The sequence below is a fragment of the Callithrix jacchus genome, chromosome 13, assembly GCF_049354715.1.
Source record: "Callithrix jacchus isolate 240 chromosome 13, calJac240_pri, whole genome shotgun sequence".
NCBI classification, from domain to species: domain Eukaryota; kingdom Metazoa; phylum Chordata; class Mammalia; order Primates; family Cebidae; genus Callithrix; species Callithrix jacchus.
In genome coordinates, this window is record NC_133514.1 from 34,676,498 (window position 1) to 34,704,373 (window position 27,876).

The window sequence follows — 27,876 nt, forward strand, 5'->3', positions numbered from 1 at the left end:
CCTGGCCAACATGGTGAAACCCTGTCTCTACTAAAAATACAAAAATTAGCTGGGCATAGTGGTGGGCTCCTGTAATTTCAGCTACTAGAAAGGCTGAGCAGGAGAATTGTTTGAACCTGAGAGGCAGAGGTTGCAGTGAGATCGTGCCACTGTCCAGCCTGGGTGACAGAGCCAGACCCTGTCTAAAAAAAACAAACAAAACTGATGGACGGGAACAAGGAATGGGAGGGTAGTCTTTGAAGAAACCTGCTGCCTCAGTCTATCAGTCAGTGGTTTTCAAATTCACATTCTTACTCCAATTACTCATTTCATAAATGCTGCTTCAACATAGATATCTTTCTCGTTTTTTTTTTTTTTTTGAGATGGAGTCTTGCTCTGTTGCCCAGGCTGGAGTGCAGTGGCGCAGTCTTGGCTCACTGCAACCTCCACCTCCTGGGTTCAAGCAATTCTCCTGCCTTAGCCACCCGAGTAGCCGGGACTACAGGCTTGTGCCACCACGCCCAGCTAATTTTTTAGAGACGGGGTTTCACCATGTTAGCCAGGATGGTCTTGATCTCCTGACCTCCTGATCCACCCGCCTCGGCCTCCCAAAGTGCTAGGATTACAGGTGTGAGCCACCACACCCCGTCTAGATTTCTTATTAGCTGGGCGTGGCAGTGGGCGCCTGTAATCCCAGCTACTTGGGAGGCTAGGGCAGGAGAATCACTTGAATCCTGGGACGCGGAGGTTGCAGTGAGCCTAGACCATGCCATTGCATTCCAGCCTGGGCAGCAAGAACAAAACTCCATCTCAAAAAGAAGAAACAATCAAACAAACAAACACAGATTTCTTTAAAAGAAGTAATCCACTGTGGAATTGAAAAAACAATGAACATTTCATGGAGATACCAGAAGCTGGGAAGGGTATGTGTGGCAAGTGTAAAGAGAGGGTGATTGATGGGGACAAATTGTTGTCAGACGGCAGGAATAAGTCCTGATATTCCACAGCAGAGCAGGATGATTCAAGTTAGCAACAACGTTTTGTATATTTCAAATAGCTCGAAGAGAGGACTTAAAATGTTCCCGTACCTCGAAATGGTAAATACTCAAAGTGATGGATACCCTAAATAACCTGACATGATCATTACACATTCTGTGCATGTAACAGATATCACACGTACCCCAAAAACACATACAAATATTAGTGTTTCTTGTATGGGTTGCTCTAAGGGACGTACGAGTATTACTCACACCCTAAGGCCCTAGACAATGACAAGCACACGAATCACTTGACAATGATCTGGGGTTTTTGTCTTCCCGGATTGCATTAGTTTAGACATTAATAGCACCTGCCATTTTCTTATCTTTGAGAGAGCAATCTGCTTCTGAAGCTACACGGGGCAGCAAAGCCACATCGAGCTTAGACCCATACAACCTGGGTTTGTACCTTGGCTCTGATGCTTATTATCTGTGTAGTCACAGGTAAGCCATTGCTTTTCTCAACATTCTTTTCCTAATCTGAAACTCAGAGGGATATGTACGGCAGCAGGGGGTGGTGGGGTGAGGGTGCAAGAAATGCATTTTGTGAAACGCTTTGGTGGGTAAATGCTTATTATGTTTGACTGATTGGTGTTTGTTTGCCAAAGGTAAGATCATTGAAGTTGGAATTCTGGGACCTATGATTATCACCCAGCTTCCTTCAGCTTTTTACCTTTTGTTTTGTTTTGTTTTGTTTTGAGACAGAGTCTTGCTCTGTCACCCAGGCTGGCGTGCAGTGGTGCAATCTTGGCTCACCGCAACCTCTGCTTCCTGGGTTCAAGAGAGTCTCCTGCCTCAGCCTCCCCAGTAGCTGGGATTACATGCACCCACCACCATGCCCGGCTAATTTTTTATTTTTAGTAGAGACAGAGTTTCACCATGTTGGCAGGCTGGTTTCAAACTCCGGACCTCAAGTGATCCACCTGTGTCGGCCTCCCAAAGGGTTGGGATTACAGGTGTGAGCCACCACGCTCGGTACAGCTTTTTTGCCCTTTGCAACACATTCAGGGTACAAATTCTCCTTCAGTAATGAGAATAAATACCCTTTGCCGATGGATATCTCATGAACAAGAGGAAAATAATGGGCTTAGCTCTCAAATGGTGCCCAAATTTTTTAAAAGCCCAACCTAAAGAAACTGCAGGATTCTCACTCTATGAGGTCCCAGGTTTCTGGCCCCACCCAAGACTTCTCTTCCCCAGTCTTTGCCCATCTCAACTTTATTCTCAACAGTTTGCACTCCCTGGTACCCAGCAGGCTGTTAATCCTGTGTGTGTTTGCTCACACAGCTCCTGAGACTCAGGTGTCCTATCCTGGCAGGTACCCTTGCAGCTCTCACACCAGTGGTGCTGAGGGTCTCTCTGACATACAAGCCCGCTCACCTAAAATACACTGCTTTATGAGGCAGGAGCTGTCCTATCTCAGCACCTGGCCCAGGGAGTAGGTTCTTCAGAAACACTGAACTTAGTCACTAGACCATACTAATGACTACGAGTTTATTTATGATTATTCAACTTGTTCTCAGCTGCTACCAAGTCAAATCTGATCAATATCCAGTTTTCCCTTCTCTGTGCTCTGTAATGGCATTCAACCTAACTCTATGGAAGCACTAGAAATAATACAAGGCAGTTTTTCCCGTTCTCTTGACTTCAGGACGCTGATTTTCAAATTTGTGAACACAGACAATTTAGTGCTAATATTTTAGTTGGAATTGGTTGGGCACGGTGGCTCACGCCGGTAATCTCAGCACTTTGGGAGGCTCAGGTGAGCAGATCACCTTAAGTCAGGAGTTCGAGACCTGCCTGGCCAACATGGTAGAACCCCGTCTCTACTAAAAACACAAAAATTAGCCGGGTGTGGTGGCATGCACCTGTAATCCCAGCTACTTGGGGGGCTGAGGCAGGAGAATCACTTGAAACTGGGAGGTAGGGATTGCAGTGAGTCAAGATTATGCTACTGCACTCCAGCCCGGGCAGCAGAACAAGGCTCTCAAAAATAAACACAAAAAATTCAATCAGAACTATGCTAATGCTGATGAATTCAAACACGTTTTCCATAAGAGGAAGGGGAGATGGTGAGGCAAGAAAGTTGAAGCCAACCTACTGATCATGCTCTTCGCATCTGATTCCAGCAATGTACCTACCATGAGGCTGTGGCAGGAGCTGGAGGGAAGGCTCTGTGTTTTGCATAGGAAATGCATTTCATTCCCCACAGTAAAGCAAGCTGGGGGTGCTGGGAGATGATGCAGTGTCCCCAATGAAGCAATGATCAGGCCCCATAGGGTTGGCAGCAGCAAGCAGGGGCTGGTGGCTTCAAGGAAGAGCAGGAGTTAACTCTGTGAGGAGGAGCTAGGTGGCAAGAATAGGTGCACCCATGGGCAAATAATCCCATGGAGACCAGTGCTAATAACTGCACCACGACTTCCAGGTGCCCCAGATGTACCTTGGGGCTGCCCAGCATGAGCACACACTGTGCTGAAAGCCTCCATGGCGCAATCATGGCTGAGAAGACATTGCACCTACCCCTGGGGCCTGGCACCTCTGGGTGCATGGGTACCTCCTGCTTATCTATGACTTACCAGAACAGTATACATACTCAGCAGACGCTCTGTGTTCAACACTCAGGGGCAAATATAGGCCCAGCTGCTCCATGCTTATTATGGTCATGAAAATCATTCCCAACACTCTTTTTATCTTTTTTTTGAGTCTCACTGTGGCAGAGGCTGGAGTGCAGTGGCGCAATCTTGGCTCACTGGAAACTCTACCTCATGGGTTCAAGCAATTCTCATGCCTCAGCCTCTCAAGTAGCTGGGATTACAAGCACGCACCACCACACCCAGCTAATTTTTGGATTTTTAGTAGAGATGTGATTTTGCCATATTGGCCAGGCTGGTCTCAAACTCCTGATCAAGTGATCTGCCCACCTTGCCCTCCCCAAAGTGCTGGGATTACAGGCCATTCTCAACACTCTTAATGCACTTTGCAGACCCACCACTGACTCAGTGCTTCCTTGGGACACGAACAGAACAAAGGTGGGGGGCATGGATGCAAGGCCTGAGTGCACAGAGGACCATAAAGCATCACCATGTAACACTGCTAGAGGTGGCAGTAATTGCCAGCAAGTAGCTAGGAAAAAATAAGACGGCTGGGCACAGTGGGTCACCCCTGTAATCCTAACACTTTGGGAGGCTGAAGTGGGCTGATCACTTGAGCCCAGGAGTTTGAGGCTAGCCTGGGCAACATAGTGAGACTCCATCTTTACAAAAAAAGTACAAAAATGAGCTGGGCATGGTGGTTTGTGCCTGTGGTCCTACCTGCTTAAAGGCTGAGGTGGGAGGACTGATTGAGCCCAGGAATTTAAGGCCACAGTGAGCCATGATTGTACCACTGCACTCTGGCCTAGGTTTTTCTTTTTTTAAACTCAAGCAATCCGCCCACTTCACCCGCCCACAGTGCTAGGATTATAGGGAAGAGCCACACCAGTTAAATAAATAAGGGGCCAGGCTCGGTGGCTCATGCCTACAATCCCGGTACTTAGGGAGGCCAAGGTAGGTGGATCACTTGATCCCAGAAGTTCAAGACCAGCCTGGCCAACATGGTGAAACCCCGTCTCCACTAAAAACACAAAAAATTATCTGGGTGTGGTGGTACATGCCTGTAGTCCCAGGGACTTGGGAGGCTAAGATAGGAGAATCTCTTGAAGCCAGGAAGTAGAGATTGCAGTGAGCCAGGATTGTACCACTGTCACCCCCCAGCACCAAAAAAGAGATCAAAGCCTCTGTGGTAGCAACCAAGACCTTTTTAGTTGTGACTGGTTGTATTAAGGGGACTGACAATTGCTGGAATTACAAGAAGTCTGTTAGCTTCAAGTCTTAGTTGATGGAATGCTGTGATTGCAAACATCGACTTCCTTTAAATATATGCTAGAAATCAGATGGAGCCTGGTTTAGCAAGGTCTTCATGCCCCTTGGTGTTAGCCCTAATATCTATTTTACAGATAATAATTGAAGATCAATTTCTATTCTTAAGGATTAGGAACGGCTGGGCGCAGTGGCTCATGTCTGTAATCCCAGCACTTTGGGAGGCTGAGATGGGTGGATTACCTGAGGTCAGGAGTTTGAGACCAGCCTGGCCAACAGGGTGATACCCCATCTCTTTAAAAAAAAAAGGATTAGGAACTTTTAGGCTGAGTGCAGTGGCTCTCAACTGTAATTAATCCTAGCACTGTGGGTGGCTGAGGTGGGAGGATTGCTTGAGCCAAGGAGTTAAAGACCAGCCTGGGCAACACAGGGAAACCTAGTCTCTACACAAAATTTTAAACAATTAGCCAGGCATTGTGGCATACGCCTGCGGTCCCAGCTACTTGGGAGGTGAGGTGGGAGAATCACTTGAGCCGGGGCGGTGGCAGTGATCCATGATCAAGCCATTCCACTCCAGCCTTGATGACAGAGTGAGACCCTGTCTCAAAAAGATAAAAATAAAGAAATGTAAAAAGGATTAGGAACTTGTGTGTATTTGGTGTGGATATGGGGAAGTGAGAAGAGGCAGTTTGGGGATTTTATTCCTCTATTGGCAGAAAGGAGTGAGGCAGTCACAACCACAGGCAAAAGTAGGTTAGAGAAACTTGGTGTTACATTTATTTTTCTTTAAATACATAACTTTCTCCCACCCTCACCCACCGCAGGGAGGAACAGAAAAAATCCCCACCCCCTTCCATTCTGGGGATTTCATATCTAAAGCCTGAGAGGTGAGGAAGAAGTATAAAAATACTACTTACAAAGGGAAGGAGGTATCTGTTGCTTAACGGTAGATACCCTCATCCCTATGCCCCTTTTGATCCAAAAAAAAAAAAAAAAAGGCCCCTGGGAATCAATTGGAGTACAGAACTAGCCCTCTTCTAGAGGGTCCGCAAACCTCAACATGGAACAGGAAGCTCCGAGATTAACTGAGGAAAAGAATGAATGGATAGCACCATGGGTCCTGGCAGGGGAAAGGCTCTCTCTTACCCTGGAGTCAGCCAGCACCAGCCAGCCTTTGTTTCCATAGGTCCCATGTAAACATTGACATTTTCCTTTATGTTCCTGTTCTTCTGTTTCATACAGAGCCTCCCTCGCCTCTTGTGGAGGCGCTTGGTTCCTTAATCTTTCCTTCCTTCCCTTCTAACCTTCCTCCAGAAGAACTGAGAAGGGGAGGGAAGGTTTGTAGAGAGGTCAGAGCCCATCTTATCCCTTCTGGGTCAGGGCAGCTCATCCTCCTAAGGGGAACCTTGAAAGAGGATGTCCTCCATGTTCTTGATTGGGATGGACGCTTTCCCCCAGAGCAGGGACAAGGCAGGTAGATAGTCCAGTATCAGGAGACAGTGGTCTTGATGGGTGAGGCCACCAGCATGGAGTAGCAGGGAAGAAGGCTTCATGAGGCAGGAAGTGGGGGCACATCTGGCACTGGTCTCGCACTGAGGGTAGAAAGCCCAGCTCTGGACTACCCTTCCCATCACTGGGAAAGTGACCATCATCACCTTACAGTCCTGTTTGTTACAGCTGTGCAACCATGAGGCAAAAGGTCTTCTCCAGGTCTCGGTGTAGCTGCAGCACTCATACCAGCTCATCCAATAGAATCCCAATATTCTGCGTGGCCTCTGAGGGACCAGCAATGGGCTTGTTACACATGGGGCAGACACAGCGAACTTCCAGCCATTTCACCAGACACCTGGGAACATGGGAACAAAGGAATAGCGGTAATCTCTATTGAGGTAGACCGCACTGCTCCGGCTGTCTCCCAAAACAAGAATATCCCGTGGTGGCTCATGCCTGTAATCCCAGCACTCTGGGAGGTGGAAGCGGGTGGAAGGTCAGGAGTTTGAGACCAGCCTGGCCAGCATGGTGAAACCCCATCTCTACTAAAACTACAAAAAATTAGCCAGGTGTGGTGGTAGGCACCTGTAATCCCAGCTACCTGGGAGGCCGAGGCAGGAGTATCACTTGAACCTGGGAGGCAGAGGTTGCAGTGAGCTGAGATCACGTCATTGCATTCTAGCCAGGCAGCCTGGGCAACAAGAGCGAAACTTCGTCTCAAAAAAAAAAAAAAAAAAAAAAGGAGGAATATCCCTATCCCTGCCCCAGTCTAATCCCTCTGAGCTTTGCTTGGTGTTCACACCAGGACCTGTGGCATCTCCGGCAAGCGGTAGATAGGAAGTGGCAGAGACTAGAAGGTTCCCGAAGACACTTTCTGATTACTTCTCCTTCGAGGGGCACCCTGGACACATTCCCACTTACTTTCGGTGAAAGGCGTGTTGACACGGGAGCACGCCTAGCTCATCCTTCCCCTTGAAGTCTTCCAGACAGACTGCGCAGGTCTGCTGCAGAGAGAAAGGAGCAGGTAAAAGCATCTCACTCATTCATCCCCAGACAAGAAAAAACTAAGCTCTAGCCTAGTCTGTTCTATCAAGCAGCAAACATAGAACATTCCTATTATCACAGAAGGTTCCACTGCACTGGAAAGAGCTATCCTAGAGGAATGGTTTTCAATACTTTCTTGCACAATACATTTGGTGAGAGGGCATGTAATACTGTGCAGAGGTAAGGATGGGGGAAGCAGTATTTGTGATCAGTTACATTCTTTAGATCTAGACTTCCCACATCCCTACATATTAACTCCCTTGACCTCAGGTGAATTATTCTCCTAGAGGAAGGCTAGGGAAACATTTGCACTTGCTGAGTGAGGCGTAACAGACAAAATGAGCCCACGTCTAGGCGGTCTCATGTGTAGTGGAACTGTGATCCTTCCTACTCCCAGACAACCACCAACATACTCTAAGCAGGAGTGTCTGTGGTCATGAACAGAAGGCTTGGGAAATGGGTTAGGTGACCTTAGAGGCAGAAGTAGGAAAGGAATGGGATATGACTAATTCCTAAAGTCAGAGCTGAGGGGACTAAAGGAATTAGTGTATGGGTGGGAGTGGGGTGGGAGAGAAATCGCAGAGTCACAGGAATGAACATACCAGTTAGATCTAGTCTGTTAAGATGGGGTATACACAAAAATCAAAAGATCTCATTGTCTACAGTATCAACCAGGACATAGGGGCTGAACAGGGGAAAGTTAGCTGAATTCTGTCTATGGCACAAAAGGGTGTGATCATCCTCCTGGTAAAAATTATGCAAGTGGATTCCTGGGGCCTAGGATTGTGGGATTCCTGGGGCTGTGGGGCACTATTTATCCAAACCCTTCTGTGATCCCTTCATGTCTTCTGCCTGAGGCTGTTCCAGACACAATCAATTCCATGTATTAATTACTTGCTGAGATGTGTCCCTATTATTTGCCCAAAGGAGATACGAAAGCAGGAACTAATAAGCAGATTTCTGAAAGCATCCAAGCTGAGAGCTGGAGCAAGGTGCTATCTGTCTCACCTGCTGGGGCCCTCCTGCATGCTCTCCTAGCACACTTACCCCATATAATTGTAACTTCTTGGCATCACCTTTAATCACCACCTGAAAAGAAAGACGACACATGATGTCCGAAGAAGAAACCAAGCACTGGGGCCAGCCAGGTATCAACCAACGAAGGGAGTCCCATGGAAGGCCTGGGGCAAGCCAGACTTCAGACACTGAAGGGAGTTAGCCTCAGGGAGGCTCAAAGGTAAGCCCAGGGATTATTCCTGCCCAGGAGAGCCTGAGCCTACCCCCCTTGCCTCTTCCCATCAGGTCAGGCAGAGAAGGAAGCTTCCCGGAAACATGCAGCACTTTACCTCCTTATATCCATATCGCTCACTCTGTGCCTGGTTCCGGAGTTTGCTGGGGGAAACAGAAAAAATAGAGAAAGCAGGTTAAACAGAATGATTCAAAGCAGGAGAGGCTGGCTGGCTGCTTGGGAATTCTTTTGAAGGCCGGGAGGGGTGCTTGTCCCATACACACCACGGGGCATACTTTGGACCTATGTAGGCCAACGAGGGTTGATGAAGGACTAAGATTCTTACTCAGGCTTGACAGTCTCAAAATTCACTGCCAGGTCTCATACACAGATTGGGGGACCCTCCAGCACAGCACCCCCAAATAGTTCATTCACTCTTCCCACCCTTTCCTGGTGAGCAAATTCCTTCGGTCACCCAAACTATACAGAAACCAACACTGTGTTTACTGAGTGCACAGAAGTGAGACAGATATGCATAAAGGCGTTATTTCTGCTAAGCCAGGATAGCAGGATAAATAGGTCTCTGTTGACCCTGGGGAATTTCCCACCCGGAGAACACAAGTATTCTGGAACCAAAGCACACTCTTCCCTTCGCTGTGCCAGACAACACAGACGATGCCGCCTTTGTTTTCCTCTTTTCATTTTAAGCTGGTGGCCTGCATACCAGCTGACTCTCAATGGCCGAAACATGGCATGCCGTTACTAACGGCAATAGCATAATATAATGGTTATGGAACAGTTGCTAATATGTCGCTGGGACACTTAAGATATTCCCATATGTTCTTAATGATTCTAAACTCTAAGAGTGAGATACCTTCATTTTTATAAATAAGAAAAATGAAGCTCGTCGAGGTGTGGTGGCTCATGCCTGTAATCTCAGCACTTCGGGAGGCCAAGGTGGGTGGATCACTTGAGGTCAGGAGTTCGAGACCAGCCTGGCCAACATGGTGAAACCCCAACTCTACTAAAAATACAGAATGAGCCAGGCATGGTGGCACACACCTGTAATCCCAGTTACTCGGGAGACTGAGGCAGGAGAATTGCTTGAACCCAGGGAACGGAGGCTGCAGTGAGATGAGATGGTGCCATTGCACTCCAGCCTGGGCAACAAGAGTAAAACTCTGTCTCAAAAAAAAAAAAAAAAAGAAGTCCAAAGAAGTGAATTTATTTGTCCAAACATCACAGAGCTAGTTGGTAGCAGAGTCTGGATTTGAATCAAAGTTGGTGATGATAGAGCCCAAGCTCTTTACCACATAATGTCTATTTTCCCCAATCAGGTGGAATACAACATAGTCCTGAGAATATGATCTAGTCCTGGGACATACCTTACCTTTTAGTAAGTCGACAACTCTGAATGGCTTGCCGTGCAAAGGCTGAGACCATAATTATACACGGGATTTTGTGCCGTTTTATTTTCAAGGGGGGTGGGGATCTTTCATGCAGAACTCTGCAGGCAGCTTTAGAATGCCTCCCGTATGTGGGTTGGGTGGGATGGCTCACACGTGTAATCCCAGCACTTTGGGAGGCTGAGGTGGGCAGATTGCTTGAGCTCAGGAGTTTGAGACTAGTCTGGGCAACCTGGTGAAACCCTGTCTCTACAAAATATACAAAAATTCACAGGGCAGGGTGGCATGCACCTGTGATCCCAGCTACGCAGGGGGCCGAGGCGTGAGAATCGTTTTAACCCAGAAGGCGGAGGTTGCAGTGAGCAGATTGCACCACTGCACTGCAGCCTGGGCAGCATAGCAAGACCCTGTCTCAAAACAAAACAAGAATGCCTGCTGTATGTGGGTGATGGGGGAACCCGATGGGGCTTTTCCTGGTGATCACTTCTTAACACAGTCCTGCGTTATTTGGAAGGAAGCATAGAAACCCAGCAAGTCAGGAGAAGCAGAAACTCCAGTCTGAGGACCAAATCCAGCTCACTACTTGTTTTTGCAAGGTCCACAGGCTAAGAGTGGTTTATATTCTTAAATGGTTGAAAACAGAAATAAAGAATAATGCTAAGTTAGGCAGACTGCTTGAGGCCAGGAGTTTGAGACCAGCCTGGGAGATACAGCAAGAACATGTCTCTTCAAATATAAACAAGCAGAAGAAAAGTAGCTGGGTGTGCTGGTGCATGTCTCTAGTCCTGGCCACTTGGGGAGCTGAGGCAGAAGGGGCGCTTGGGCCTAAAAGTTCAGAAGTTACAATGAGCTAGGATTGCCCCCCACCGTACTTCAGCCTGGGCAACTGAGTGAGACTCTGTCAAAAAAAAATTTTTTTTAATAAATAATTAAATAAATAAATGAGTAGATAGATGGATGGCTGACCTAAGTCAAAAAGAGAGAAGTTCCAATCACAGAGAGTCCCAGTAGAAGGGGGTGGGGTGAGAAGTTGAAGCTGTTCCCTGGGTGATGGAAGAGGCAGAAGACCGGGGCAGAGCCAGGCCTGGAACACAGTGCAGGGCAGATAAGATCAGGCTGCCAGCCTCCTCTGTTGTTCCTGATGGGAAGTCAGGTGACCTGGCAAGATTCATATTCCTGGGGCCTCTTGGGAGCTCCAGTCCAAATGGACTTATGCCATGGGCTTGGGTACTAGGGCAGCACATCTATCATCCCCTCCCCTCCCCCTTCTCCCCACCATATCCTTTCTGCTTCAGGCTGGGCTGGGCTGAAGGCCTAACCAATGCTCCCACTGTCCCATCCTTCACTTTGCAGAAAGCTCCTTGGTCCAGAAAAGGTCTTTGTACATACACATCTCTGTCCCAATTTCCAAATGAGCAGGGCAGAGGGGCGTTGGGATGTACCCAACACTCAGGTGGCTACTGTTACTTGACTGATACTGGGTTCGGCAGAGGTGGGAAGTGTTCCCAAGGACAGAGAGCACAGCCACCTTGAGGGACAAAGACACTGCTGCTCTGTTTTGAGGTAGGTGCAGAGTAAACAAGGAAGTGGTGAAGAGCCTTGTTTTTAACTGTCTGGGGAATGAGGGACTGCTAGGCATTTTTGAGGCACCCATGTCTCACCTGCAACGTGGCTATACTTACGTAGTAGACGCTGTCTTTTTCTGTTTTCTGTACCCCAGGCACCTAGCCCTTCCCCACCCCTCATGCCTTTCTGGCTAGGTCCTTTAGCGGTTTTGCCCAGGGATCCTCCAAAACTCAGAATGAGAAGGGCTTCAGAGCTGCCCCCTGATCCTACATATAGATTTCAGCTCAGAAAGGATGAGATCATGATGAAATGTGGCCGCAAGCTTGCAAGGAAAACAGAGCAAAAAGCAGAAACCCTGGGCAATCCCAGCTGGGGACCTAGTACCAACCAGTCTTGACAGGTGGCCTTCTCAGCTGTTGGGTGAGCGCAGCCACTAAAAATAACCCATTTCAATGAGACCATTTCTAGCCGCTGCCAGTGGGCTCTCCCTTTCCTCTTTTCCCTTTTAGAACAAACAATGCAGCCAGGCCCTGAAAATAATGTTTCCTTTCCTGCCTATTTGTACTTCCTCGGCCCCTCCATTCCTGTGTAGGGCAGAGGTCAGCTCTGAGAGATGGGGGAAGCATGAGCGAGGGGGAAGCTGGCCTTGGCCACTGGGCTCACCAGGCTGGGAGCAGTGGGGCCTATTTTGGCTGAGGAAGAAACTGAGAAGCAGGGAGAGGAAGTGGTGGCTTCTATGCCTGTGTGTCTTTTTATATATAGACATTCACAGGCTACCACGTACCACTGAGCCTCTGGGACTGTGAAACTCCAGGGTCAGTGTGCTTCAGGCAGGCTGCAGAACAGGACAAGGTGACAAAGGAGATTACTGCAGAAGGAACAGGTGGTGCTAAGAGCACCACAGTGGGGACAGCTTTTAGCATCATGTGGTTACTGTTCTATTTTTTTGTTTTATTTTTATTCTTTTTTTTTTTTTTTGAGATGGGGTTTCACTCATGTTGCCCAGGCTGGAGTGCAATGGCGTGATCTTGGCTCACTGCAACCTCAGCCTACTGGGTTCAAGCAATTCTCCTGCCTCAGCCTCCCAAGTAGCTGGCATTATAGGTGTCCACCACCACGCCCGGCTGATTTTTGTATTTTTAGTGCAGACCGGGTTTTATCATGTTGGCAAGGAGGGTGTCGAACTCCTGACCTCAAGTGACCCACCCACCTCAGCCTCCCAAAGTGCTGGGATTACAGGCATGAGCCACCAACGCCTGGCCCTGTTCTGTTGACTACAGCCAAATAAAAAGAAATTAGCAATCCACAGCTCTCCAGCCTGTCATTCTGCGAGACCAGATCCCTACCTGCAAGCGGGTGGCTTGCCTACAGTGGCTCCTCTACTTCAAGGAATACGACTCAAAAGGCAAATACTTGGAAGGACTGGTCAAGACCCTAGCTCATTGCTGCCAGACTTGCTCACCTCTGTATCTTCCTCTGTGTATCACCTTGGGCAGATGCTGAATTGCCTGAGCATGAATTTCCTCATTTATAAAGTGGGCTAATACCTAAACTGAGGATTAAGTGAACTAAATGGTTTATAAAATGGTGACCACGACAATGCCTGGCCTATGGAAAGCCCTTGGTAAAGAGTGGCTAAAGGCTGGGCATGGTGGCTTATGCCTGTACTTCAGGAAGCTGAGGCAGGCAGATGGCTTCAGCTTAAGAGTTTGAGACCAGCTTGGGTGACATGGTGAAACCTCGCTACAAAACACATAACAATTACCTATAAAAAATGCAAAAATTAGCCAGGCATGGTGGGGGGGGGGGCACACCTGTACTTGGGAGATTGAGTTGGGAGGATGGCTTGAACCCGAGAGGTGGAGGTTGCAGTGGGCTGAGATCTTACCACTGAACTCCAGCCTGGGCGACAGAGCAAAACCCTGTCTGAAAAAAAAAAAAGTTAAAAAGAAGAGTAGAAAACCTAAGGTTCACACCTATTAGTGGTTGACTTAGGAAATGAACCCTGGCCGCCCACTTCATTTTCTCTAGGTCATTTGTATTTTTGTAGAGATGGGGTTTTGTTGCCCAGGCTAGTTTCAAAATCCTGGACTCAAGTGACTCTCCTGCCTTGACCTCCCAAAGTGCTACAGTTACAGGCAAGGGCCATGGTACCTGGCTGGCCCGGATGGTTTTTTCTTGAGGCCCTTTGCTGCTTGGCATGGCTGTGCCTCTGTGGTGTGGTGGGGAGGAGGAGCAGGGGGAAAAGGGACCTGAGAGAGTTGGTTTTACAAACTCATCTCAGTTTCATCATAGAGAAACCTTTGGTATTTGGTATATTTTCATATCCTGTCTCTAGGATTTAAGCATGAATTGCTTAACATGGGGAGGTTGGTGGTCAGGAAGATACTGAGGGAAAAAAATAGGCTTCGGAGAAAGGGAGGAGATAGGAAGAGAGGAGAGATACCAGAAATCGACCCTCACCTCCACTTAATGGTTATATGCAGTCTTCAGACCCAACTGTATAAGAGGGAAGATAAGCCAGTATCTCCTGTGCATAGATTTTTACACGGAAAATTCCAGTTCCAGGGACCTGTGGGAAAAGTTCTGAGAAAGAACAGGTCCAAGGAAACACCTGGGGGTGCTGGGGAGATGTGCCTGAGGGCATTTCCCCTTCTTAGAGGGAGCTCTTCCAGCCTTGGGGAAGATGGACCAGTTCCTGCCTCTCTTGTAGCAGCTGCCTTCCAGCAAAGCACTCAAACCCAGAAGGGCATCTTAGGACTAAAGCCAGCAAAACCTTTTCCTTAATCTTAATTTAATCTTCTTAAATGATTTGATCAGACACCAGCCCAGACCCCAGCTGATGTCTACCCAAGCATCTGGGAATGTGTGCGTGGTGGCGGGGGGGTGGGGTGGACAGCTACCAGCCACAATGGCCCTAAAGACTCCTAGCATGCCCTACTGGCCAGGGAAGCCCAGCATTCTCCAATGTACAGAACAATCCCATACAATGAGGAATTGTCAGTGCCAACAGTAAGCCCCTGTCAGAAACACGACTAGTTTGATTCTCATTCTAAATACCAGTCATGTTCTAAATTTTTTATAGAATAACTGCCACCAGAGGCTGGGCATAGGGGCTCATGCCTATAATCCCAGCACTTTGGGAGGCTGAGGTGGACAGATGACTTGAGGTCAGGAGTTTGAGACCAGCCTGGCTGACATGGTGAAATCTGGTCTCTACTAAAAATACAAAAATAAATCTTAGCTAGGCATGTGTCTGTAATTCCAGCTATGAGGGAGGCTGAGGCAGGAGAATTGCTTGAACCCAGGAGGCAGGGGTTGCAGTGAGTGAGCCAAGACTGTGTCACTGTACTCCAGCCTGGGTGACAGTGAGACTCTGTCTCAAAAAAAAAAAAAAAAAAACCACAACAGGCCGGGCGTGGTGGCTCACACCTGTAATCCCAGCACTTTGGAAGGCTGAGGCGGGTGGATCACCTGAGATTGGGAGTTCGAGACCAGCGTGACCAACATGGAGAAACCCCATCTCTACTAAAAATACAAAATTAGCTGGGCATGGTGGCACATGCCTGTAATCCCAGCTTCTCAGGAGGCTAAGGCAGGAGAATATAGCTTGAGCCCTGGAGGCAGAGGCTGTGTTGAGCCGAGATCATGCTATTGCACTCCAGCTGGGGCAACAAAAACTCCATTCTCAAAAACACAAAACAAAAGAACCCAAAAAACAGCCACCAGTTCCCATGTCCTTCAGCAGGAGACAGAGAAAGCGTTTCCGGAGTGTGGTGAGCCCTGCCAAGCTCCAGGTCTTCCCTTAGATCCCTAAGCAATTAAGAATAAATGACAGTTTAAACAAATAGCTCTGGCCGGGCATGGTGGCTCAGGCCTGTAATCCCAGCATGCTGGGAGACTGTGGCAGGTGGATCATTTGAGGTTGGGAGTTTGAGACCAGCCTGGTCAACATGGTGAAACCCCATCTCTACTAAAAATACAAAATTAGCTGGGCATGGTGGCACATGCCTGTAATCCCAGCTTCTCAGGAGGCTAAGGCAGGAGAATATAGCTTGAGCCCTGGAGGCAGAGGCTGTGTTGAGCCGAGATCATGCTATTGCACTCCAGCTGGGGCAACAAAAACTCCATTCTCAAAAACACAAAACAAAAGAACCCAAAAAACAGCCACCAGTTCCCATGTCCTTCAGCAGGAGACAGAGAAAGCGTTTCCGGAGTGTGGTGAGCCCTGCCAAGCTCCAGGTCTTCCCTTAGATCCCTAAGCAATTAAGAATAAATGACAGTTTAAACAAATAGCTCTGGCCGGGCATGGTGGCTCAGGCCTGTAATCCCAGCATGCTGGGAGACTGTGGCAGGTGGATCATTTGAGGTTGGGAGTTTGAGACCAGCCTGGTCAACATGGTGAAACCCCATCTCTACTAAAAATACAAAAATTAGCTGGGCATGGTGACACACCCCTGTAATCCCAGCCCCTTGGGAGGCTGAGGCAGGAGAATTGCTTGTTGAACCCGGAGCTGGAGGTTGCAGTGAGATGAGCTTTGAGCTACTGTACTCCAGCCTGAGCATCTCAAAAACAAAACAAAACAACAAAAACCAAGTGCTCTCTTTTTTTTTTTTTTCTTTTCTTTTTAAAATTTTTAAATTTTTTTTAAAAGACGGGGTTTCACCATGTTGGTCAGGCTGGTCTTAAACTCCCGACCTCAGGTAATCCGCCCGCCTTGGCCTCCGAAGTGCTTGTATCACAGGCGTGAGCCACCACGCCTGGCCTAAAAACCAAGTGCTCTCTATAGACACTTGGCTTGCTTCCTAATATTAGTATCTGGAGGGCTGACAACAGATCCCAGGGGGGCAAAGGAACATGATGCTGGCTTAACTGATGCCCACCTGTTGCTGACCACCCAAAGGGCATGAGTAGGAATAGAGAAAGACAGACAAGGGACCACTAACTTTATCATTCAGTCACACAGTAATTTCCAGGCAACCTTAGAATAACTGGCCAGGAGCGGGATGCAGCCCAACCCGTGGTGACCTTATATGTTCAGGAACAACGTGATAGACTGATATAAATAGAAACACCAGACCCTCAGGGGCCCAGAGAAGGGCAGGCTCAGCCGTGTCCTCAAAGCGGTGACTCCGGAATAAGGCTGGTAACTCTGCTATGGGACCGTTGCTCAGCTTACCCCACAGCCCTGGTCTCCTTCCTCCTGCTGGACTCCCACCCCAGTCAGCCAGGGATCCACGCACCTGATAAAATAGCAGCAGAAGATAAGGCTGAGCATGAAGACAAAAATGCCGGTGCCGAAGATCACCATGTAGATGTTGAGTGGAAGGTCCTGGAAACTGATGGGTGGCATCGAGCAGGACTTGTTGGTGCTCACCAGTCCCAGGCCACAGAAACACCCTGCAAAGGGAAAGGAAAAAATAAATCATATTAGGGTTGGAAATTTCCTGCTGGGGCTGATGGCACTGTGTCAGCAGGATAGAAAGAGAATTGGCAGGCTCCGGGCACCTAAGCCTCGGATTCAGTGGCTCCAGTTTTATATCCCAGCTCTAACACTTACGGGCTATGTAATCTCGAGCAAATTTAACTAATCTACAAAATTGAACACTAGCCAAAAAACTTGAAACAATATCCCCATCTAAGGGATAATAAATTTAGCCAAACTGGGTCTGGTGGCTCATGCCTATAATCCCAGTATTTTGGAGAGGCTGAGGCAGGTGATCTCTTGAGGCCAAGAGTTTAAGACCAGCCTGGATAACATACAAGACCCATCTCTACGAAAAATAGAAAAATTAGCTGGGCATGGTAGCACATGCCTATAGTCCCAGCTACTCAGGAAGCTGAGTGAGGTGGGAGGATCACTTAAGCCCAGGAAGGCTACATACAGGGAGCGGTGACTGTACCACTGCACTCCAGCCTGGGTGACAGAGTGAGACCTGATCTCTATTTTTAAAAATTAAAAAAAATAAAATAATTTAGGCAATCGGTAGAAACCAGAGAACTTAATTCCATCAGGTAGGAGCCCATATAGCCTTAGCTGAGAAAATACTATTTGGGTCCAACTCCCCCCTCCCTAGCTAGCCATATGACTTTTAAGAAGTTACTTCTAAGCTTCACTTTGTTATATGAAAACAAGCAAAATAGAGAGAGGACTGAAAATAGGTGTGTAAGAAAATATGCTTTGTAAATTGCAAAGGGCAATTGCAAAGGTTATTTGTCATTATTAAGCCACCTGCTCCAGAAGACAAGCTGTGCCAGGACTAGAATAGAAATTGTTCACTCCAAGTCCTGGGCCAGCATTCCAGAAAATGGTGATGGGGGTGGGGAGGAGGTTACAGCTTCCCTCACTGGTCACCTTCCCGCTTTCTACTCAAAGCCTCAACATGCAGTCCCAGTGACAGCAGCATCCTCTGGGAGCTTTTTAGAAACGTACACTCTTGTGTACGTGCCATCCCAGCCTAAATGAATCAGGACCTATGCTTTTTTTTTTAGGGGGGTACAGAGTCTCGCTCTGTCACCCAGGCTGGAGTGCAGTGGTGCAATCTCGGCTCATTGCAACCTCTGCCTTCCAGGTTCAAGCGATTCTCCTGCCTCAGCCTCCTGAGTAGCTGTGATTACAGGCACACATCACCATGCCCAGCAAATTTCTGAATTTTTAGTAGAGATGGGGTTTCACCCCATCTCTGGGCATGTTGCCCAGGCTGGTCTGGAACTCCTGAGCTCAGGCAATCTACCCACCTTGGCTTCCCAAGGCGTTGGGATTACAGGTGTAGCCATGGTGCCTGGCCAGCCAGGACCTACACTTTAAAAAGCTCCTCAGGTGATTCCCCTGCACATTCAGTTTGAAAAGCAAAGGCCAAGATGTGTCCCTTCTTACAGGACTCAGGGATAAATACTGACTGGCCTACCGATTATGACAGTTACTTCTCTCTTGCTAGTATTTGGTGTTCAGGTGGGTATGTGACCAGGTTCTGAGCAAAGAAACAAAAAGACCTTCTGGAAGAGGAATTGTTTGTTTTTGGAGACAAGGTCTCGCTCTCCCGGCAGGCTGGAGTACAGTGTCATGAACATGCCTCACCGTAGCCTGCAACTCCTGGCCTTATGAGATCCTCCTGCCTCAGCCCCACAAAGTGCTGGGACTACAGGCATGAGCCACTGCAACTGACAGGTTTTTCTTTTCTTTTTCTTTGGGCGGGGGGTGGGGGGTGGGTTCATGTCTCTCAGAGACACCTAGAATTGCAATAGCCAAGCTGTAGCTGGGAAAGAGAGCAGCCCAGTAGAAAGTCAAATCGCTTGACTGAGGACAGTGGTTCATACCTGTAATCTCAGCACTTTGGGAGCCGAGGTGGGCGGATCACTTGAGGTCAGGAGTTCGAGACCAGCCTGGTCAATATGGTGAAACCCCCTCTCTACTAAAAATACAAAAATTAGCCGGGCATGGTTGCACGCATCTGTAGTCCCAGCTACTTGGAAGACAGGAGAATCACTTGAACCTGGGAGGTGTAGGTTGCAGTGAGCCGAGATCATGCCACTGCATTCCAGCCTTGGTGACAGAGCAAGACTCCATCTCAAAACAACAACAACAACAAAAATGTCAAATGGCTGAAGACGGCTGAAGGGGAAGAGAGGAATCCTTGATGAACGAGAGAACTGGAATTTGCTGTCCACCTGCTACATTCTAAGCACAGTCTCATGCTATCAATTTCATCTTTGTACTGCCACAGTAAAGGTTACTTCCCCCACCAATGGGAAAAAGACTCAATCATTTATTAACCCGCCCACAGTCAAATAGCTAGGAAGGCCTAGCTCCTAAGGGCTCTCTGTACTCAGGCGTTGGGTTCTAGACACTTTCCCGACATCTTGGTTGGGAGCCAGGATGCATTTGCATACCACAGAATTCTATACTCTAATGACTAGTGCTACCACAATTCAGCAGCAGGCTGGCTTGAAAGACTGGAAGTCAACTTGGACATCAGTCCTCTTCCTCCCTTACTGGCGATTATATAACGAGCCTCCATTCAAGCCTCTTTCAGACTGTGCCCCATTCTACTGCCACAGCCCTACTGTAAACACTCATCACCTCCCACTGTTTCCTAGTTGATGTCATCCCCGTTTCGGGTTCCTTCTTCTCTCATTTACCCCACACACCTAACACATCCTCCTAGTTGCCTTTTTTTGAGACAGATTCTTGCTCTTGCCCAGGCTGGGGTGCAGTGGCACCATCTCGGCTCATTGCAACCTCTGCCTCCTGGGTAAAAGCGGTCCTTCTATCTCAGTCTCCCCGAGTAGCTGGGGTACAGGCATACACCACCATGCCCAGCTAGTTTTTGTATTTTTAGTAGAGATGGGGTTTCACCATGTTGGCCAGGCTGGTCTTGAGCACCTGACCTCAAGTGTTCCACCTATCTCAGTCTCCCAAGAAAGTGCTGGGATTACAGGCATGAGCCATGCACCCCACTCCCTCCTGGTCGTTTTGATCTTGTATTTTCCAAACTCATGACTGGCTTCAAGTCCCCCTAAAACATTCACCCTGTCCCTTCACAGCTTCCTACTTAAAAGTTCTCCAATACTATCCCACATGGGCCAGTCTTTCTCACTATTTCTTGTACAACCTTGCCCTTGCCTGCCTCCCTGTCTTTGTTCAGAGTTCCCGAAATGCCCTCTCTGAGGCCCATCAAGCCTGGCCTTTGTTTCAGTCCAGTAACCTCTCCTCCCTGAATTCTACAGCACTCATGACCTCCATCATTTGTTCTGGCCCCTGCTTCCTCAGTAACTGTCTTACATCGACCCTAGCATTGAGCTACTTTATTTATTTATTTATTTTTAGACGGAGTTTCGCTCTTGTTACCCAGGCTGGAGTGCAATGGTGCAATCTCGGCTCACCGCTACCTCCGCCTCCTGGGTTCAGGCAATTCTCCTGCCTCAGCCTCCTGAGTAGCTGGGATTACAGGCACGTGCCACCATGCCCAGCTAAGTTTTTGTATTTTTGTAGACGGGGTTTCCCCATGTTGACCAGTATGGTCTTGATCTCTTGACCTCGTGATCCACCCGCCTTGGCCTCCCAAAGTGCTGGGATTACAGGCTTGAGCCACTGTGCCTGGCCTGCATTGAGCTACTTAACTCAAATGTGCATTAAGCATTGATTGTATGATAAGTACTATTATAAGAAAGCACAAGCCGGGTGTGCTGGCTCATACCTATAACTCCAGAACTTTGAGCGGCTGAGGCAGGAGGAGGACAGCTTGACTTCAGAAGTTCAAGACTAACCTAGGAAACAGTGAGATCCAATCTCTACAAATAATAATAGTAATAATAAATTGGCTGGGCGTGGTGGTAAGTGGCTGTAATCCCAGCAACCTGGGAGACTGAGATGGAAGAATCACTTGAGTCTGAGAGGGTGAGGTTGCAGTGAGCCATGACTGCACCAGTACACTTAGCCTGGGAGCTTGGGTCACAGAGTAAGACCTTGTCTCAAAAAAAAGGCACAGAAAAATGATTAGATGATCTTACCACATGGGTAAAAAGACACAAAGGTTTTCACCATAGAAAGTGAGGCTCAGTTTTACTAGAAGGAAAAAAAAAGTGAAACCCCATCTCCACTAAAAACACAAAAGATATATAAAGGTGTGTCTCTACTCCTGAGAACAAAGATGAGAGCTCCACTAAGAGTATAAAGTTCCCCTTTATACTGGGAACTGGCGCGGTGGCTCATGCCTGTAATCCCCGCCTTCGGGAGGCTAAGGCCAGCAGATCACGAGGTCAAGAGATCAAGACCATCCCGGCCAACATGTTGATACCCCGTCTCTACTAAAAATACAAAAATTAGCTAAGTGTGTGCACCTGTAGTCCCAGCTGCTCAGGAGGCTGAGGTAGGAAAACTGCTTGAACTGGGAGGTGGAGGTTGCAGTGTGAGCTGAGATTGTGCCACTGCACTCCAGCCTGGCAACAGATTAAAAAAAAAAAAGAGTATACAGCTCCCCTAAAAGCCTGAGCTGTTGGGTGTGGTGGCTCACACCTGTAATCCCAGCACTTTGGGAGGCCAATGCAGGCAGATCACTTGAAGTCAGAAGTTGGAGACCAGCCTGGCCAACACAGTGAAACCCTATCTCTACTAAAAATACAGAAAATTAGCCCAGTGTGGTAGTGCATGCCTGTAATCCCAGCTACTCGGTAGATGGGGGCAGGAGAATTGCTTGAACCCAGGAGGCAGAGGTTGCAATGAGCAGAGATCATGCCATTGCACTCCAGCCTGGGTAACAAGAGCAAAACTCCATCTCAAAAAAAAAAAAAAAAAAGGAAAAAAAGCCGGGCGCGGTGGCTCAAGCCTGTAATCCCAGCACTTTGGGAGGCCGACGGTGGATCACAAGGTCAAGAGATGGAGACCATCCTGGTCAACATGGTGAAACCCTGTCTCTACTAGAAATACAAAAACTAGCCGGGCATGGTGGCGCATGCCTGTAGTCCCAGCTACTCGGGAGGCTGAGGCAGGAGAATTGCTTGAACCCAGGAGACGGAGGTTGCGGTGAGCCGAGATCGCGCCATTGCACTCCAGCAATTGGGTAAAAAGAGTGAAACTCCATCTCAAAAAAAAAAAAAAAAAAGAAAGAAAAAAGACATAAAGGCTTTCACCATAGAAAGTGAGGCTCAGTTTTGCTAGAATGAAAATAAAAAGTGAGGCACTTTTTTTATAGTACAGAAGTATAGAAGAGGCGTGTCTGTACTTCTAAGAACAAAGGCGAGAGCGCCACTGAGAGTATACAGTTCCCCTAAAAGACTGAGCTGTCCGGAATGGTGGCTCATGCCTGTTAAGCTAGCACTTTGGGAGGCTGAGGTGGGCAGATCACTTGAGGTCAGGAGTTCGAGACCAGCCTCGCCAACACAGTGAAACCCCATCTCCACTAAAAACACAAAAGATTAGCTGGGCATGGTAGTATGAATCTGTAGCCTCAGCTACTTGGGAGGCTGAAACAGAAGAACTGGTTGAACGGGTTGAAAGTGGGAGGCAGAGGCTGCAGTGAGCAGAGATGGCGCCACTGTACCCCAGCCTGGGTGACAGAGCGAGACTCCGTAAAAAAGCCGGAATCCTCCTAGGTTTGCCAACTCCTACTTGGACTTTCGTATATTCCCCAGCGTCCAGCATAGCCTAGTGTTTGGCTTGTTCTCAATAACTAGTTAATAGATAAATAATTTTCCATTTTCTTAAAATAACCTGGTCCCATTGGCAAAACCTCCCACTTCAAAGCAACAGGACTGATGTTTGGGAAAGTTGCCCAGAAACTGCCCTCAGCTAATGTCACCAGTCAACCAGCAAGTATTGAGGGCTTGCTTTATGCACTGACGTACACATTGTGGGAAAACAGAAAGTAAAAGTTCTTGTTTTAAAAGACTTCTTGATTAAGTTGAAATGAAAGAAATAATTAGCTACTAAACTTTGCTGTGCCCAACAGGAAGTCCCTTAGAAATAAAGTGGTTTTCACCACCACTCCCTGCCCTAATATTTACTTTCTGTGGGCCAAAGAAGAACAATTTTCCATGAAGACATTATGGAGGACCGGCTAGAGTGACAGACTTCAGTCTATGCTGGAAAAGGGCCTCAGGACTTCCCTTGTGCCCCCAACTGTCTTCCCACCTCCTTCCTCAGCATTATTTGATGCTACAAGAGGGTCTAACCCCCATCTGCCTTGGTTCTTCCAGGCACCTTTTATGAGCTGAACCCTCCTTTGGTTTGCGGTTCTGGGAACTTGCAGAGCCTGGTAGGAGATATCATAGAGGTTGTGCGTGCATTCTGCAAGCACAATGCCCCCCGCCTCCAAGTCCTCTGATCAGTTTATCCCCACCGTCTTATCCTGTCTGATAAAGGCTTCCCCTCTGTCACCCCACTGACTGAATCCTCGAGCTTGGGACTTCACCTGATAGAGGTTGGGGGAAGAGCTTCATAGTCAAGAGGAGATGGTCCATTTGCTTGTTTTCCTTATTAAAGAAATGGCAAAGCCAGGCATGGTGGCTCACTCCTGTAATCCTAGCACTTTGGGAGGCTGAGGTGGGCAGACCACAAGGTCAGGAGTTCAAGACCAACCTAACCAAAAGGGAGAAACCCCATCTCTACTAAAAATACAAAATTAGCCAGATGTGGTGGCGCATGCCTGTAATCCCAGCTGCTTGGGAGACTGAGGCAGGAGAATCGCTTGAACCCAGGAGGTGGAGGTTTCAGTGAGCCAAGATCGTGCCACTGCACTCCAGCCTGGGCAACAAGAGCAAGACTCTGTCTCCCCCCCCCCCAAAAAAAGAAATGGCAAATAGTCTATTGGTCAAAAGCTGCCACTGCAGAGGTTTTTCTTTAAAACTATGTAAGGACAGCAAAGACCAGCCCCAGGAAAGATGGGCTCCAGATAGTTTCCGAAGGGGTGGGGGAGGGGTTGCTTCTTCACTCCGGTCAAAGAACAGGATCTCTCAGTCACTTTAAGAAGTGCAAAGAGGCCAGACAAGGTGGCTCCTGCATTAATTCTAGCACTCTGAGAGTCCATGGTGGGAGAATTCCTTGAGCCCAGGAGTTAAAAACCAGCATAGGCAATGTAGTGAAACCCTATCTCTAAAAAATAAACACATAAAAATTAGCCAGTAGCCAGGTGTGGTGGCACACACCTGTGGTCCCAGCTATGCTGGAAGGCTGAGACAGGAGGATCCCTTGAGCCTGGGAGTTGGAGGCTGCAGTGAGCCCTGATGGTGCGACTACACTCCAGCATGGTCGTTGGAGTGAGACGCTCTCTCAAAAAAGAAAATAAAGCAGCAAGTCTAAAACCTGATATGAAAGGGGGCTGCCCAGAAAGGGCAGTGTTACTGACAGCTGCCTCATTTCTCCCCTAAGTCTCTGTTCCATTGTCTCCGCCAACCTGTGAAAGCATTGACATCAGAATGTCTCATCTCATCTGGCAGACTGGAAGCAGGAATGACGTCAGACAAGGGCTGGCCAAGAAAGACCAGGGGATCTGGGAACTGCTTCTCTTTCCCAGCCAGCGGGAATCTTTCCCAGATGCTAGGGTGCACGGGCCTTCCCTCAACCCCCATCCTCTGCCCCCTCTCCCACAAAACCGCCTATCACACACGGCTTGTTTCATTTTCAGGAAATGAGATCCAACCAGCAAAAGGAGGAAGGGGGGCGGAGGGCGTGGGGTATACATGCTACCCAAACCCTGCCTTAAGACAAAGCCTCTTGACATAATTAATCCAAGATCTGGCAGGAGTCTACTCTCAAGAATGATTTTTTCCCCCTGTAACTAGCTAGCTTGCCACACTCAGAGATAACGCCAGCTGCTTCCCATCTCTCCCTCCCAGAAACTCTGCAAGCACCGGAATAACGTGGTCAAGACTAGGACCCCAGGGGGACTGGAGGGGCTGAGGTGGGGGGCGATTAGTATACAAGGTTTAAGTGTCCCACTCAGAAACACCTTCCTTTCTGGTAGCTTGCCGAGGAAATCAGACTCCAGCCTAACCCTGTATCACCAGAACCTACAAAAGCCTCAGGTGAAATGAACTAATTTAGAAGCATCACCCAGGCCTGGGGAGAAAAAGGGCGAGGGGTTGTCGGGTCGGATGTTCAGCCTTCACTTGGGCTCAGGAAGAGACACACCAGTCTGGCCTTGGGGGCCAGAAAGCACAGCTCCCGTCAGGCCAGCCTCGAACCGGGCGCGGAGCTCTCAGCAAGGTTTTATCAACTCAGGAAAGCGACTTTTTTTTTCTTTTTTTTTGTTTTGAGACGGAGTTTCGTTCTCGTCACCCAGGCTGGAGTGCAGTGGCACGATCTCGGCTCACTGAAAGCTTCATCTCCCGGGTTCAAGCGATTCTCCTGCCTCAGCCTACAGAGTAGCTGGGATTACAGGCATACGCCACCACGCCAGGCTAATTTTGTATTTTAGTAGAGACAGGGCTTCTCCATGTTGGTCAGGCTGGTCTCGAACTCCCCACCTCAGGTGATCCGCCAGCCTCAGCCTCCCAAAGTGCTGGGATTACAGGCGTGAGCCACAGCGCCCGGGGCCGAAAGCGACTCTTTAATCCAGAGTCTTCCAAAGGCACCAAGCCCGCCAGCAGCCCGTGGGAAGCCAACAAAGCGAGAGGAAGCCACCCCGGCGCCCCGTCCCGCACGCTGCACTGTATACATATTTAAAATAGCCTGCAAAGTTTCAGGCCCTGAACTTGAGCTCCCTCTAGGAGATCCCAGCCTGAGCGCGGATTTAATTCTCCTCCAACAACCACAACAAAGAACAGAGTTTGAACGCACAAAGGCAGGGGAAGGGGGTAGAGGAGCCGGGCAGCCACACAAAGGCCGGGAAATCCCTCGGCTCCCACGCACCCGGCCCGCCAACCTTCGGAAGGCCCCTTCCAAGCCCTCGAGTGAAACCTGGATTGTTTTAAATTCCGCGCTTGCAGAGCAGAGTGGGGCGCCAGGACGCCTTCTCGACCGTCCCATTTCAGGAGAAACTTCGCTTCCGAGGGAGGACCAGGGCGCTGCTGTCCGACCTTACGCCCCGCGCCGCGGCTACCCCCAGCCCCATCTCGGCTTGGTCCTGGCTCCGGGACTCACCGTTACACCACTGGAATGGGTGCATCAATGAAGTCGCGGCTGGCTTCCTCGGACGAACGGACGCAGGCGGGGTGCCAGGAAGGCGGGGTGGGCGCACCGGCGGGGTCGGGGCAGCGCACGGCAGCCGCCCTTCTGCAGAAGCCGAACTCCCTCCGGAGCCGGGGGCTTTGGCGAAGCTGGTGTTCCGCGCAACAAAGAGGGACGAGGAGGAAACAAAGTCCCGCGGAGCGGAGCCGCACGGAGCGCACGCGCCGAGGGCCCGGGGCTGGGGGAACGTGGGACGCCGCGGGGCGGGGGTGCCCGGGCGGCAGAAGCGCTCGACTGGGAGGAGAGACAATCTTCGCTAAAGGCTTGGCTCAGGACTAGAGGCGCTGAGGTGAGCGGGCTGAGGTTCCGAAACTGACACCGGGCGGTGCACACCCCCTCCCTTTTACCGCCCTCCCAGCCCCCAGGGAGGCTCCGCCCCCTGCTCGTCACCCGCCCTCCGACCAATCGGAGCCTTTCTCCTGTCCCCGGCTATTACTTGCAGGTCCTCCCTCCCGCTCCTGGGAGCCGGGGGGATCTTCGCACTGTGGGCGCCTCCTGCTTCAGCTTCCCATGCCTGGGGAAACTCCAGTTTGCAGAAAAGCGCGCGGCGGGCGTGGTGGCTCACATCTGTAATTCCAGCACATTGGGAGGCCGCGGCGGGCGGATCACCTGAGGTCCGGAGTTTGAGACCAGCCTGGCCAACATGACGAAACCCCGTCTCTACTAAAAAATACAAAAATTAGCCGGGTGTGTTAGCATGCGCCTGTAATCCCAATTACTCCGGAGGCTGAGGCAGGAGAATCACTTGAACCTGGGAGGCGGAGGTTGCAGTGAGCCGAGAGCACACCACTGCACTCCAGCCTGAGCAAGAGTGAGAACCTGTCTTGGAAGGCCGAGGCGGGTGGATCACGAAGTCAAGAGATCGAAACCATCCTGGTCAACATGGTGAAACCCCGTCTCTACTAAAAATACAAAAAAAATTAGCCGGGCATGGTGGTGCACGCCTGTAGTCCCAGCTACTCGGGAGGCTGAGGCAGAAGAATTGCTTGAACCCAGGAGGCGGAGGTTGCGGTGAGCCAAGATTGCGCCATTGCACTCCAGCCTGGGTAACAAGAGTGAAACTCAGTCTCAAAAAAAAAAAAAAAAAAAAAAAAAAAGAGTGAGAACCTGCCTTTCTTAAAAAAAAAAAAAAAAAAAGGAAAAGAAATCAAAAAGCACGCCTCGAAGTGCGATTCCTCAGGGTGGGGGCCGCCTTTTGCCTGGGAACACTGAGGCAAATTACTGCCACACTGTTTTCCACCTATGGATCTGTTATGTATGTATGTATGTATTTGGTGACAGTCTCCCTCTGTCGCCCAGGCTGTGGTGCCGCGTCCGATATGGACTCACTGCAACCTCTGCCTCTTGGGTTCAGGTGATTCTCCTGCCTCAGCCTCTAGAGTATCTGGGATTACAGGCGCTCACCACCATGCCCAGATAATTTTTGCATTTTTAGTAGAGACAGGGTTTAGCCAGGTTGGTCTCCAACTCCTGGCCTCAAGTGATCCTCCTGCCTCGGTCTCCGAAAATGCTGGGATTATAGGCGTCAACCAGGGCTCCAGGCCCTCTTTTTCTCGTTTGAGATAGACTCTTGCTCTTTAATGCAGCTAGAGTGCAGTGGCG

General features: G+C 49.1%; 1 protein-coding gene across 2 annotated transcripts; it reads right to left on the reverse strand.

The window, feature by feature from the left end:
- Nucleotides 1-5,623: 5,623 nt before the first annotated feature.
- On the reverse strand, nt 5,624-26,591 carry RNF122 (ring finger protein 122). Of its 2 annotated transcripts, none has more exons than XM_008979304.5 (6): nt 26,188-26,591; nt 16,853-17,009; nt 8,755-8,800; nt 8,456-8,497; nt 7,286-7,365; nt 5,624-6,719 (listed from the first exon to the last, which is right to left on the reverse strand). In XM_008979304.5, exons 1-6 carry the CDS (start codon nt 26,210-26,212, stop codon nt 6,605-6,607), a joined length of 465 nt encoding a protein of 154 aa, XP_008977552.1. In that variant the 5' UTR covers nt 26,213-26,591; the 3' UTR covers nt 5,624-6,604. The 2 variants fall into 2 exon arrangements, with proteins under 2 accessions (XP_008977552.1, XP_002756986.1); XM_002756940.7 differs by having other exon boundaries at nt 7,286-7,368.
- Between the last annotated feature and the right edge of the window lie 1,285 nt (nt 26,592-27,876).